Source organism: Emys orbicularis, chromosome 11 (genome assembly GCF_028017835.1).
Source record: "Emys orbicularis isolate rEmyOrb1 chromosome 11, rEmyOrb1.hap1, whole genome shotgun sequence".
NCBI classification, from domain to species: Eukaryota; Metazoa; Chordata; order Testudines; family Emydidae; genus Emys; species Emys orbicularis.
In genome coordinates, this window is record NC_088693.1 from 19,331,796 (window position 1) to 19,346,520 (window position 14,725).

Here is a 14,725-nt window from a genome sequence, read left to right on the forward strand (position 1 = left end):
TTACAAAATTTCATAATAAGTTTCCTTTTGGTCTATGTGCTTCATGTGTCAGCTATGGTACCTTGCAGTTGCAGTACATATTAAATGTATTCTCTCCAGAGTAATTTAAAGTTCAATGCTTGTGAGGTGCTGATCATTTTCTGTTAGCTGTTGAACATCCTCTGCTCCCAAATGAAGCACCTTGCAAAACCTGGCTTATAGTACATACAATAGTAGATAAGGTTAGAAAAGTCAGTTCCTCCACTTCAGCCTCGAGCAAAGAGCAGGATCTTATTTTTCTAGGTGTTTTTTTTTTTAAATCTATCCTGGTTTTTGACATCTCTGATGAGTCACCTGCCTTACCATGTAGTTCATTCCATTGACTAATTGCCCCTATTAAGAATGTTTATTCTTTTGTCTAACCTGACTTTTGAAATTTTTTCTTTTAGACTGCTATTCCTTTAACCAGATTTATATTAATTTTACACCAAAAAAACTATGTGCAAATGAAATGAAATGCTTGTGTTTCCTTAGGCTTTTGGATGCATTTTATTACAGAAATGTCATTGGCTGCCTATAATTTTGGATGTTAGGGAGAATTTGTGAAAATATGGAAAACTGTTTGAAAGTTTCCCATATTAATGAGGATTAGAAAAATGAAGGCTGATCATCTTCTTTCCTCAAAGCTCTGAAAGGGGTTAGCTCCCAGTGATGTCAATGGGCAGAGAGACAAGTCTGGCTTTTAGGATGCATTCAGCATACTGCAGGGTCAAGACGATAATTATTTACTGCTATACTGAAACTGTGATACACTGTTCTCAGGCTTGATCTTGCTATTATTCCACAGCAGAACTCTCATTGACTTCAGGAGGAGGTTTTTAGTGTGGATTAATGGCAGCAATGGATTCTAATTAGTCTTTCTGAACTGGATTATCTCACTTTTCCTTTAGAAGGGCATTCTAACCATTTGCTCAATGTTTTCTTTCTTTCATAGGTCATTGGGGGCGATGTATAGGTGACTGCGGGTCAGGTGGTATTCGGAGTCGAGCCGTGTGGTGTGTCCATGTAGAAGGTTGGACAACCCACCATTCAAACTGTGAACTGAGGGACAAACCTGAAAACCAAAGGAGCTGCTTTCAAGTATGTGACTGGCACCTTGAACTCTTTGAGTGGGAAGTTTCAGAATGGCAGATATGTGTGCTTGTTCCTTTTGCTCATGGTGATGTCAAACCAAGGACTACAGACTGTGTGACTGCACAGCACGGGCTACAACACAGAAGCGTACATTGTATTCAGAAACTGAATAGAACTATAGTTGCCAGTGAAATATGTGAATATTTTATACCACAGCCACCTGTAGAACAAGCTTGTCTAATACCTTGTCCACGGGATTGTGTTGTATCAGAATTCTCCAAATGGTCTGAGTGCAGCAAAGACTGTGTGAGGAGTTTACAACACAGAACTCGTTTTGTTATCTCTCCTCCACTCTATGGTGGTTCCAATTGTCCAAATCTTACTGGATCAAGAATCTGTGATGTCCCTATCTCTTGTTCTCTTGGGGAAGAGGAATACACTTACAGTCTTCAAGTTGGACCTTGGAGTAAATGCAGGTTGCCTCACCTTAAAGAAGTTAGTCTTATTGGAAGAACTATGCTGGATTTCAGTTCGGATTCTGCAGAACGAAGCACATTCAAACTGCACAGTTATAAATCCCACCACTATTCCAAGCCATGGGATGTAGAAATAGGTTATCAGACAAGGCAGGTTAGGTGTACAAGGAGTGATGGGAAAAATGCTATGCTGAGGTAAGGGTATCTTCACATTCATCTTTTTATTTTATCTAAAATAGGTTTGTTTTGTAGAAAGCTGGCAAACAGGTTCTGCCTGGTAACACGATGCAAAGGCACTTAGTTTTTGAGTTTTAAACCCACATTTTAATGCACTTTTTGTTTTTTACTTTGGCTTTGCAAGGAGGGTGAACAATGTAATTGGGCTATTTTGCATACTTTTACTATTTGTGAATGTTTACATGAATTTTGTTTTTAATGCTCCTTTTTGTGCTAGTGTAACCCACATATCTCCTGAGTGTGGTGTTCTGTTCCACCTAGTGGCACCGAGACCACTTACACACAGAGAGCTAAATGTGTCTGCTCTACAGCCTTAGCTAACAGCCAGTTGGCTTTTAGCTCATGAGATAGAGGCTCATGCACTAAGCTCTAGAGGTCCCCCGTTCGATCCTGCCCGTCGACGACCAGGGTCTGTCAGAGTTATACTAGTCTCAACTTATTTTTGTTTGTCCATTAAAGGAAATGGAAGAGTATATTGCTTTCTTTGTAATATTAACAATTCCAATTAAATTTTTTTTTTGCTATAGATACAAATTATTCGTGTAGAATATAGTATTACTTTTGTTAGACTGAATGTGCCAAACTCTATCCCAACCTAAACTCTTGGTATTCTCACTGATTACATCATGGGTGCAACTCAGTGAAGAATTTTGGCACAATAACAATTGAGATATTGATATTTCCAGCAATGTTGCTTTAGCTAATGAAAGTTCAGTAATATAATAGTTTTATTTTCATCTAAGCATAATTATGGGCTTCCATATGCATATGCAACTCTTATTGATGCCAATGGTAGGTATGAGAGTATATTGGAGAGAATGAAGTCTTACATTTCTTTCTGTAATAGCAGTTGTTGACTGCCGTCCTCTTTTTGCTACCTAATCATTTTTTTAGACCATATGGTATGGATTCCTATTATTTCAATGTCAAGGTTGTAATACTGTACAGCAAGCAGTGAAAACCTTTTTATTCTTCCAATTTCTCCTCAGATTTATATTTAAAATATCTTAGCACTGCATTTAATTTAGGATTGAAACATTTTTTTCGATAACATTAGAAGTTCTTCAAAAATCTTGCTCCTGAATTTTTCAGAACTCCGTGTATTTCTCACTAATCTGTAGCTCCTGGCACCTGCTCACATTCAAATTGGAGAGATATGGGGTTATTTTGTGTTCGATGCTTTGCTTCTATTAATGTCACTGGCAGTTTTGCACACATACTGAGATGAAATATACCCTGTAGCCTTTTTTGTACCTGCTTTTATTATATCTGCAGCAAAGTACAGATGTTTTTATTGGTTAGAAGAAGAGTCAGCGCAAACTATTCCAGCAGTTTCTGACATCTCTACTTTTTTGCATGACTCTAAATATATAGCCTGATTTTAATCTTGCTTACACCAATTTTACCCTCATAGACTTTAATGGAGCTACTTCTGATTTATATCCCTGTGATATCAGAATTTGGCTCATGGGCTCTAGGTTAGGGGTCTACACTTCATTGTAAACCCAGGTCTATGGGATCTGAGCTTGTGGACTCGGTGTTTCTAGGCCTGATCTTGAGTATCCACACTGCATTGTAAACTTGGGCTTATACTTACAGGACACTGGTCTCACAGCCATGCTAACATGTCCATACTGCACTACCCAGAACTTCTGACTCAAGTCTGCAGTTCGAGCTGGATTCACACTGCAAAATTACAGGGCTTGGCCCTGAGTCACCGCAGGACTCCGGTTCTCACTCCCACCCCTCCCAAGCAGGGTCATAGGACATGAATCCTGAGTGCTTGCTGACCTATGTCAGACTGATTTGTATGTGGATAGAAGCAGGGCTTGGGTTCAAACCGGAGTCAGAGCCTGGGCTTAGTGTGCAGTGTATACATCCCTTAATACCCAGTTAACTGATTTCCTGACGCTTACCGTGCATGCTTCACCACAGATGATGCATACAAAATTCTGTGTTAGATTACACATTCCATGCCTCTAAGCATCCATTGGCAGATTCACCTCAAGAAAAAGAAGAGTGTGTTTCCACCACTACATTCCCTACTCAGGCTTCCACTATGTGGGGGGAAAGGTGCAGATTCAGTTTATAGATGAGGTGCCATAGAGCCCCACTGGCAGAGACTCATAGACTTTAAGGTCAGAAACGACCATCATTATCATCTGGTGTGACCTCCTGCGCACTGCAGGTCACAGAACCGCACCCACCCATTCCTGAAATAGACCCCGAACCTCCAGCTGAGTTACTGAAGTCCTCAAATCATGATTTTAAAAATGTCAAGTTACAGAAAATCCACCATTTACACTAGTTTAAATCTGCAAGTGACCCATGCCCCATGCTGCAGAGGAAGGTGAACCCCCCCCAGGGTCTCTGCCAATCTGACCTAGGGGAAAATTCCTTCCTGACTTCAAATATGGTGAGCAATTAGACCCTGAGCATGTGGGCAACACCCACCAGCCAGACACCTGGGAAAGAATTCTCTGTAGTAACTCAGAGCCCTCCCCATCTACTGTCCCATCACCGGCCGTTGAAGATATTAGCTGCTGGAGGGATGCCATGCCACCTTCTTGCCCAGTGCCTTCCCCTTTTTTGGGCTGTGCTAGTCGCCAGATTTAATCACTGCAACCTCCTTCTGGCAGACTTTCTTATGACAGATGCTTGTGAATCTAGCTCATAATTTAATATTATTGCACAAATAAAATAAGCTACCTTTATTGATTTGGTTGGGGGTTAAGGATCGCGTTATTTGATAGCGCTCAGATTATCACATGTTCCATTATATGGGTATCTTTTTTTACGCAGTTGCTAGTGGAAATTGTGCAATTTGGTACTAGAAACCTAAAATCCAAAGCATACTGCACATATAATACTAGAAATAAAATGTCACCACTACAACATGTCCCAGACAACATAAACAATCACCTAGTAATGTCAAACTCATTTCATTGCATGACATATTTGCAAGCTTGCTTTTGAAGAATGGACCAGATCTTGCAGGTCCTGTAAAGCATCTCTTTACAATAATGATGATATTTTTGGCCACTGACAAAGAAGAGCAAACACATTTGCATAACCCTGAGCAGAGCTGAGCTTAGGCAGCCAAAAATCTGCTATGGAACTGAAAAGAGAAAATGAGCCTTTTCTTTTTCCTGGCCCAGGTTTCTTCTTTGGGGTGTTGAATGGGTATTGATGAGATACATCTTATAGATGAGAAAAACTGAAGCAAATGGGAAGTACCACACAATATGTCTGTACTGAAATCTCTCGTGGCATTGAATAATTATTATGATAAATGTCCTAAGAATTTCACCATGCTCATTAGCCTTATGGCTGCTTAATCATAAAAGAAAAATGCCAGGTAATCAAAGTGGTCAATTGACTGTTAGAGAGTATTTCAGGAAGGTAAATACCTGTGAATCTGATCTCAAATTTTAGAATGTTACAGCACATATGACTGTATAGTGTTAGCCATGGTGCCTTCCTTATTATTGAAGTTGTTTAATTTGTGTGGTAGTTTGTGCAACCATTACTTATGTTTGCGAGCAGTACCTATTGGAAATATTTGTGAGTGAGTGAGTCCTATATTTGCAAAGATGCCTCAAATGGAAATTAAACTTTCTGCTTTAGACAGTTACAAAGACTGGAACAAATGAATCTGTAAATAGAAAAGAATTCTCCTTTTCTGGCCAAAAAAGTGTATTTCGTTGATAAGGCCACAAACTGCTTTCATGTGTTATGAAGCTGAAGACAGCAGTCATCTCTTTGCAGCTGCAGGATTACTGAGGGGAATTCATTTTGGTTTCTTAGCCAATAAGCTTATGGTTCATTCTAATAGAAGCTTCCTGCCTTTTTGAGATGGCTAGCAATGGTATGAAACTTACTTGCCTCAAACCTGCTTTTATTTTCTCATTAATTGTTGTTAACTAACATGGCAGAAGCCAGCCAAAAGAACCTCCTCTGTCCAGCATGAAGCATTATATGTGAGAAGAAGAATCTCCTGCATAAGGTATTCAATTCAATTAAAAAAAATTGCACCCTACAGAGATTCGTTTGACTGTTCCAGCCACAAGTGCATGAACAAAATGCACCAGCCTTGCAAGAAGAAGAAGAAAAAAAAAAGAAAAAGAAAAGAAAAAAGCCTAAGATAGAATTACTTTGTGGGGAGTTAAAGGTGATGGAAGAGCAGCCAGACCTCAATCTTTTGTGGAAGCAATTCTAATAATTATGGCCTGAAAAGGATCAGTGTGAAATCGAACATCATGCATTCTTTTATTTCAGGGATTACAAGAGAATTTCCATTTTGTTTTTCCAAAGAGTCTGCATGTGTTTAAATATAAGCCTCTGCCTAAGTCACCAGAATGTATATGTTGGCACTTCTTATGTTGGTGGTTTCTGCATTGTCACATCTGAGCACACCTACAGGAGATTGGGATAAGATCTACTCATTCTGTTGGGTTAGACAAATTAGACAGATTAGACTATCCTAAATCAAGATTTTCAAAAATTGGTGCCTAAAGTTAGGCTCCTAAATCCATTTTGGGTTCCTAAGTAGATCTGGTCTAATTTTCAGACGTGCTGGACATGCTCAGTTCCCACTGAATGTACTCCGCACTTTTGAAAAATCAGGCCAAACAATTTCAGAACCCAACTTCAGGCACTCATTTCTGAAAAGCTTGGTCCCAGCTACCATAGTGATCATGACTGTGAGATACATGCCTGCCTAGATAGATGAAATAGAATTGTAAGTACATTTTTAATTCTAACAGGTCAATGCTTGCGCTGTTGTAATAGTGAACATTTTTGGAGGTGGTCTTTTCCCAAGCCATTTTCTCATTCCCATTTTGGATCCCTGAGTGAGCTAGGATTGGAATTTGAACCTAGGTCTCCCAAACATCCTTTTCATTTGGGCAGTGAAATTGCATCTTTGGCTCACAGGCTCAGAAAACTTAACAGTGATGCCTCACATGTCTAGTCTTTACTTCTGTGAGTTTGCCCCAGATACATCTGGAATACATAAGACTGTGTCTGAGCTTTGTCCAAGAGGAAAGAGCATGTTTTTACATTTGGTTTTGGGTGGCACGGCCACAATTATTTTGACTTCAGGACTCTGAACTAACAGATAGAAACCAGTGAGACTCACATTTTAGTGGGTCGTTGCACATAAGAATCTGCTGGGGAGCAGACGTTATGAGGTAACACTGGCCAGAATATGTGCACGTGTATGTATTTTTCACTGCCTTTGCTCACTAGAAATATTAAAATGAAAAGAAAATCCAGTTCTTTGACACCATTCAGGGCTGTTTACTTGCTTTATGTTAACTTGTTCGATCCAGTATTTGCCGCAGATTCTAATCTCAGTTGCAGCTATAAACCCCCCAACATGGAATGGGGTTATACAGCTGTATGTAAGGCTAGTTTCAGTTGACACTCTCTCTTTAAAATGTTGGTATCAGGTGCCCTACTAGCCATGTTGAGATCCACTGAAATTTCCCAGTATAATCAGATTGGCCAGTAATTTACTTTCACTAGCTCCTTATCTATTAGAAATTAGAACGGTTTTTAAACAATATTTTGCACACTGTCTTACTAAGGTCCTGAGCAATGTATAGATAAACTAGTAAAAGGGAAATAAGGCTGTCTGCCTAGCTTAATATTACAAAGAAAAAGATTAAAGATGGTTAGGGTGGGTATAAGCTCCGAAGCTGTTTGGATATGGTTGCCAATCCGTTGTTAAAATGTATTGACATTTTATACCTGTGCTAATGTTTAAAGGTCATGATGGAGGCGGTTAGCGAGTAAGTATTTCACCTCCTATAACACCTATATACATCTAAAATTAAAATGGTTATGGAGTTTTCATCCTAGGCTCCACTGGACAACAGAGAGCTATCCCATAGTGTTGTCGATGCTTTCCATTCAGGTTTTTATACCACAATCATCCTGATATCTGAGTGCCTAATTTTGCATGTTTAGCTCATTTACAGTCTTTGCTTAGGATAACAATATGTTGCATTTAGTGTTTCTAAGCACTAATTAATTCACCCTCACAACACCCCAGAGGTAAGGAAGTAGTTTCCTAATTTTAAAGGTGAGGAAACTAAGACACAGAAGGGTTGACGTTAAACAATTTCAAATGTGGGTGCTTAAAGTTAGGCCCCTAAAGCCATATTTGGGCAATATATAAAGACCAAATCCAATTCAATTAAATCCATGGGATTTTTCCTGTTGACTTCAATAGCAGTTGGGTCAGCCTCTAAGTCGCCTTATTTTCAAATGTGCAGAGCACTCACAATGACAATGCTCTTATTGACTTCAGTGGGACCAGGATTTGTCCCCTTTGTGGCGAGGACACTTCCACACGTTGTCTCCTCAGGATAGCAACTATAGGTAACAGGAGCCCAGCTGCTCTTGAATGCTTTTAAATTATCCTATATGCTGCAAAATAAGTGGTAGTTCTAATGCACAGCCTACGTATCCATCTTTCCCCCCCTGTTTGTTTCCTATCAAAGTCCATCAAACCGTCTCCTGGTGACTAGTCAGATCTAAGTAGTAGTGCAAGAACTGCATTGCTATGCGTGCCCCATGACTGGCAGCAGGTAATAAAGGTTAAAAAGAGGCATTATGTTTGTTGGTGAGGGCAAAAGTTGCAGACAGGAATGCACAAATCTCTGCCTATATAAGTGCTATGCTTATTTAAAGTGTTGCAATGTTACTAATACAGCTTTCAGAGTATTTTCAGGAATGTAGTGTTCATCGCTACATAAAGCTGAGCTCTGGCTAAAGTGCTCTGCCTCTTCAAATGGCATTATGAGCATGTTTAACCCCACCTCCCCCCCACCTCACTGAAGAGGTTAGTATCCCTATTTTACAGATAGGGAGACTGTGACATAGGTGGTTAGTGACCTGCCCCCCATGATAGAGGGAATATGGATCAGACCTGGAATTAGATCACTTGACCATCATAGTTAAATACTGTGGGTTCAAAAATCCATCTCAGATTCTTACTTTAATAGGAGTAGAGCGTGGGCAGAGCTGGGGGAAAAAAACAGTGGGGGCGGGGGGAATGAAGAGAAGTAAGTGGCTAGAAGTGTAAAGAAATCTTCAGAGAGGGAGGAAAAATGTGTATGGCAGGGTAAAAATTCTTAGGGGGGGGGAATAAACACACACAGAGTGCTCCTGTTTGTGACAGCTTTGCAGTAAGGGAGGGATTTGACTATCCTTAGTCCGTAGCACAGGTTTACCTTTGGCTAGAAAGTATTTTCCATGTATGTATTCAATTGAATCATGCTTTGGGGTCCATGGGGGAGAAATGGGTTTAAATTAAAGGGAAAAAAGGTTTTGCAAGAAAGCAATGTGATGCAGTTTGGAGTGAGCAAAAAAAATCCTGCTCTCCTAGTTCTCCACACTGGTATTCCATGTGAATGCCTGTGTAACTGGCCCCAAAAATGTTCCATGGGTCACATTACTTTTTACTGGGGTATGTTGGCGGAAAGTATATTAACAAGGAGCCAGAGCCTAATCCTTCACACTCCCAGCACTGAGCCACTCCACCCAAAATCACAGCCTATATGCTCCCCCGTCCTCCTGCTTTGTCCCCTTCTCCCACAACCATCTCTTCTTTTTCTCTCCCATTCTACTTCCTGTTTTGTGGCCTGAGCTGGTCCACCAAACCACCACTTCTCCTTATTGAATTCTTCCTTGAGACCTACTTCTACTGGGACACACAACAGAGATGTTACATATTTTTTTTAAATTGTCCACCAGGCATTGCTGAGTAACTGTATGATCTTAGTATTTACTTGTATTATGATAGCACCTCGAAGCCACTACCCCATTGTACAAACATATATAACAAAGAGAAGGTCCTTGCCCTAAAGAGCTTGCAATCTAAATAGCTATTGGTGTAACTCTTGTCCTCCCTCTCACAAACCCTTCCTTCAGCTTTATTTCCCGTTAGTTGTCACATGTCTGATATTGGACTATAAGTTTCCAGGACAGGGGTCATGTCTCTTGTGTACTGTCAGGCACCTAGGACATTTTAGATCACTATGGAAGAAGCATGTAAAAGGATTACTTCTATATTAGTTTTATAAATATCCAGTTTGTAGTAAAGAGCCCTGAATGAAAGCATGTGCCCTGGTTAGTTTCACTGTGTTAGTAAGTAATCGAAGAGATTCAATAACTGATCCCTTGACATTTCCCACCTTTTAAGAGCTACACGCTTTGCTCTTTGCATTTGGTAAAACCCTGATTGTGAGCCATTAGGGTCTGGAAAAGAATAAAATTACAAAGGAAAGAGAAGTCTGCACTTAGCTGAGCTACATTTGTAATAGTTTCATACCAACCTTGCAAATTAGTCATGGACATTTACAAGTCTGGGCAAATACCTGCTTACTCTGTCTTTCCCTGGGACTCCCCATCCCAGAGTTTTCTTTCTCTGCTGGCTCCATCTTCTCCACCCCCATCTCCACTTTCTTGGTGTCTCCCTGGTGAAACCCCTGCCCCTAAGTCACTACATTTTCTCTCATTTTACCCCTTCCAACCTCCCATTGCACCAGTTGCTATGGCACTGGAGGGTAGGAAAGGGGTTTTCTTCTTTTCTAGAGGGCCATTGATGGTTCTGTGGCTGAACTGTGGATGGCTGTGGAAGAGGAGAGACTGTAAAGGGGTGGAGCAGGAATTGTTGTTTTCTGCAGGTTCCCTTTTGCAGTTCTACTAAATGCCATTGAGCAGAAGAAAAAAGGAATTGATCAGGTAGCTGCCTGCATACGCGTGCTCCTATAGCTAGCATTGGGATATTTAATCAGAGAGAAAAGTTACTTGCTTGAAGTAATCAAGTTTCTGTATTTTTGAAAAGCTGTTTTAATTCTGTACTTCAGGGATTGTTTGCTTTTTGTTTTTTTGTTGAGATACTGTTAAGTCATTCTAATATAAAGCTGTCTGCAGCTGTAAACTCTTAAGGCCTGCTTCTCCATGTTCACCTGGCATAGTGATGCTCACTTCTGTAAAGTGAACAAGCACTTTACAATGATTTTGCACAGATATAAATGACAAAAGGAGCAAATATTGGAGAATCAGATCCACAGAATCCAGATGCAAAATTCCAGGAGCTTTTTGCTTTCATTTGGCTTTGGAATCACTCTGTAGATATAGAAATATTTAATTTAGTGGTTTTAATCAAGCCAAGAGAATGCAAAGCCAGAATGTCTATTAGAACTAATATGGTTTTGGTTCGTATGTCACTCTACTTCTTGGTGTGATCCCAGAATCACAGGTTTAAAAACCTAATTTTATTGCTTCATCCTAAAGATGTTGAGCTCCCTCCAGTCTCTCAGAGAAGTGTTGTTCAGCGGGAACTATTTCAACTCCTGACTCACTTGGACGCTTGGATATCCAACAGAAAGAATGTGGTGATGTGAACTGGTCATAGTGACAGCAGTTCTGCAATATTCTGTGTGTGGGTTTTTTTGTCCTGGATAGACTGTGAAGTACGGGCTTGATCCAGCTCATAAAAAGAAGTTTGCAGAGTCTATCATCACTGAACTGCTTTTTGAATCTTTTCTAACTCAGGGTGAGCTGGACATACACTGTGCAAGATATTTTAGCAGAAAAAAATCTAAATACAGTCTTTTCTAAAACATGCCAGATTAATTATGATATCACACCTGATTCACCTTTCACTTACGCCAATTTTACCTTGGTATAACTCCATTAATTTAACTGAAATTACTCTGGATTTGCACTGATGGAAGTGAGATCAGAACCTGTATGTAATTTTTGAGGGGAGGGAGGGCAGTGAGGTGGAAGGGGACTGTAGAAAAATTAAAATCCAGCAACAAACAAGAACTCCTCAGATTTTTTTTACCATTTTCTCATCACAGCCTTTGTATGCAAGAAACCATCCCACTGACCTTTCAGTCATGTGTCATGCCTAAAGATTGCGAGACATCAGTTTGGTCTGTGTGGAGCACCTGCTCGAAGACTTGTCACTTGGGGGATCTCTCACCAGGATTCCGAAGCAGACTCAGGAGCATAAAATACATTGCAGTAGGCACTGGGAAGGAGTGCCCTGAGCTAGAAGAGAAGGAGGCCTGCAACGTAGGAGGAAAAGAACTTCTGCATCCGTGCCCCAGGTATATTACATGCTTTTATCAGCACCTTTTCAAGTGGAATGCAAAGCCCTGTTTGCCTATTTGTTGGGAACCAGCAAAGCTCTTTGATAACGAAGGTCAAATTTATTCCTGTCTCTCTGCGCCCCCGCCCCTTATTTTCACAAAAAGGTTAGTGATTCAAAGATTTTTTTTAAAAAATATAAATGTAAACTTATTCTTGTATTAGTAGCTGAAAGCCCATGCTGCCGCACGGGTGTAATTCATAAATGGATGAGATCTTAAAAACTGAAAGGTAACACACAGTGAATCTCAGTGATACTCTAAACACAAAAAGCTCGCAACCATGTTTGTAGCTGTTTCCATTGCTTCACACTGACTCAGACATTCTAGGCTTCAAAGTGATGTTCGAGGTTATTGTGTGTGTGCTGATTATCTTGATTTATGGGTGGGGTGTGGTATGTTGGGAGAGCTGTATGGATCTGTGTGGTTGTTGAATGAGGGGGGAGTGATACGTTGAAGGGCTGTATGTGTTAGGGGTTATTTTGTCTGTTGTGTTGGTGGTTGTGTTGATTTGTGTCTAGGGGGTTGTGCTGGGCAATTTGTGTTGATTTGTGGGGGTGTCAGCTGGGCTCACGGGTGCGGCAATTGGACCAAGTAATCCACTGTCTGAAACTGTTGCATGAAACTTAGCTGGAGAGTGAGACAGGTGATTGGTTGAATTACCTCTGATATCACAATGGTCTAGGATTCTTGGAATGGCATAGATACATGTCTTACTGTTGCCTGGGTATAATATATAAAGTCAAAATGGCTGAGAACTTAAAAATTGGATGGCACCAAATTCTGAATTCCAGTCATGATTGAACAGAAAGCGCACTCAACCATCGCTTTAACCACTTCCATCGCTTCGCACTGACTCAGACATCTTTGGCTTCAGAGTGACAGAGACAATGACAATCCTGGAATCTTATTATATAGACACCTGAAGAGAATCCTCACATGGCTGTGCTCCATGGCCCACCTAGATTCCATGGAAAGCGCCCCCTCTCAGGGACTGTGGCTTAGTTGCTGCACAGAGGCCAGAACTAGGGGCAGAATCCGTGGCTTTGCAGGTGAGGAAAGAGAGCTCTTGTGCATACACAGAGCCTCTCTGACTTCATGGAGGTGGGGCAGGTGTCCATGGCTGTCTGTTAATTGGCTCTGGAAAACTTGAAAGGGTCCACAACAGGCAAAGAGCAGTGAAAGCTCATCTTGGATGACTATTTCTTCTCTCTCCACAGAAAAGAACATCCTCGTGGGTAAATAGGGATTGGTGGGAGGGAACAGCATGGCTTTGACCTTACCGACTTCCAAGACCCTCCCACAAGGAGACACTTTGTCCCCACGATTGCTGACTCCATATTGCAGCCAAAAAGCCTCTGGCGGAGGGGAGGGGGAGGGGGAACTCTGCAAGATGCACATCCTCTTGGAAAGGCGAAACCTGTGCAAGTGTCATTAAAGGGATCACAATTGAGTTCCTTCAAAGTCAGCCAATTGCTGATCGGCTCTGTGCCCCCAGCTAGGAGCAGGAGGGGGGGTGGGTAGGTAAAAAAAATTCGGTTGCTTGATTGGATCCAACAAACAAGCTCTCGTGTACTGATTTTTACTCTTCCACCTAAATGCACGTCAATTTCAAAGACAAAAGAATGAGAGATTGTCCTGCTGATTTTATGCTCTGTGTACAATTGTTTCAGCTGATACCTGATTGAAACACATGAACTGCTGGTTAATGAGGAAGTGACGAGAGGGGTGTCTGTAGCCTAGTTTCCCATCCCTGCCATTTTTTTTGACACTGATGAATTAGAGTACGAGATTGTGACAGTTGCACCACAGCACTGTATAGATGGTGGTGTGGAACACCAGCAAGCGCACCAGAGGCTGTACCCCATGCTGGTGCCTCATACAGCTCTCCCAGTGCTACTCTTTGTGCACAGGGAGACGGTTGTGTGTGCTCTGCTCTACCTATTAAGATGGAACAGATTGTTCTCTCAGTATGCCAGCTCTGTACCGTGGGTCATTGTGTGTGTGTGTGGGGGGGGGATTCTCATCATCCCAGAAACTCTAAGCTTCTTCCCACCCATTCCCACCTGCTTTTTGGCATTCTGCACATTAAAGCACAGGGACTGCTATTGGCCGCACCCCGTCTAGCAGCTGAGCCGGGTACCCTTTCTGTTAGCACAACGTTCTCACATGATCTGGTCCACAATGATGACCATAAGATTTCAGATTGTTCTAGCCAGTGGGGCAAATATTCTGCAAACAATCCACAGTGTTTAGTTAGCCATGATTTACAGGGACTAGATGCCCCCCAGGACTGGAAGTAGGCTATGAAGTTATTGAACACCAGCTAGTGTGTGTTTTGGTTAAGCTTGTGAAAGGTTTCATTTCTAGAAGTCCTTCCTTTGGCCGCTCTCTTCTACAGAGGCATATACTGGATGCAAGGAAATCTAACCAATTGGAAAGCAAAGAACTATACAATGGTATTCTATACATTGCAGACCTGTTGGATCCAATACCATTGAGTCTAAAATTAAATCCTATATGAGAAATACAAGATCAGAAATGTCTAAATATTGAGCCTACATACATCATCTGCAGTCAGTAAGAGATGTTATATCTCCACACTACCATCTACAGCCTGTTGATCTGGCAGTTATCTTCTTATAAACATTACTGGAAATTTTCAGATAAGGACAAAGGCAATTTGGCAGGATGCTAGTCCTTCATACTAGAAACTGGTACCTCACA

The 14,725-nt window shown here is 41.1% G+C and overlaps 1 protein-coding gene across 1 annotated transcript in view; it reads left to right on the forward strand.

Moving 5' to 3' along the window:
* Positions 1 to 14,725, forward strand: part of THSD7B (thrombospondin type 1 domain containing 7B) — a 426,330-nt gene that overhangs the window by 99,859 nt on the left and 311,746 nt on the right. The window contains exons 2-3 of the mRNA XM_065413579.1: positions 974 to 1,784; positions 11,708 to 11,959. Coding sequence (XP_065269651.1) covers positions 974 to 1,784; positions 11,708 to 11,959 — 1,063 coding nt within the window. The remainder of the gene's footprint in view (positions 1 to 973; positions 1,785 to 11,707; positions 11,960 to 14,725) is intronic.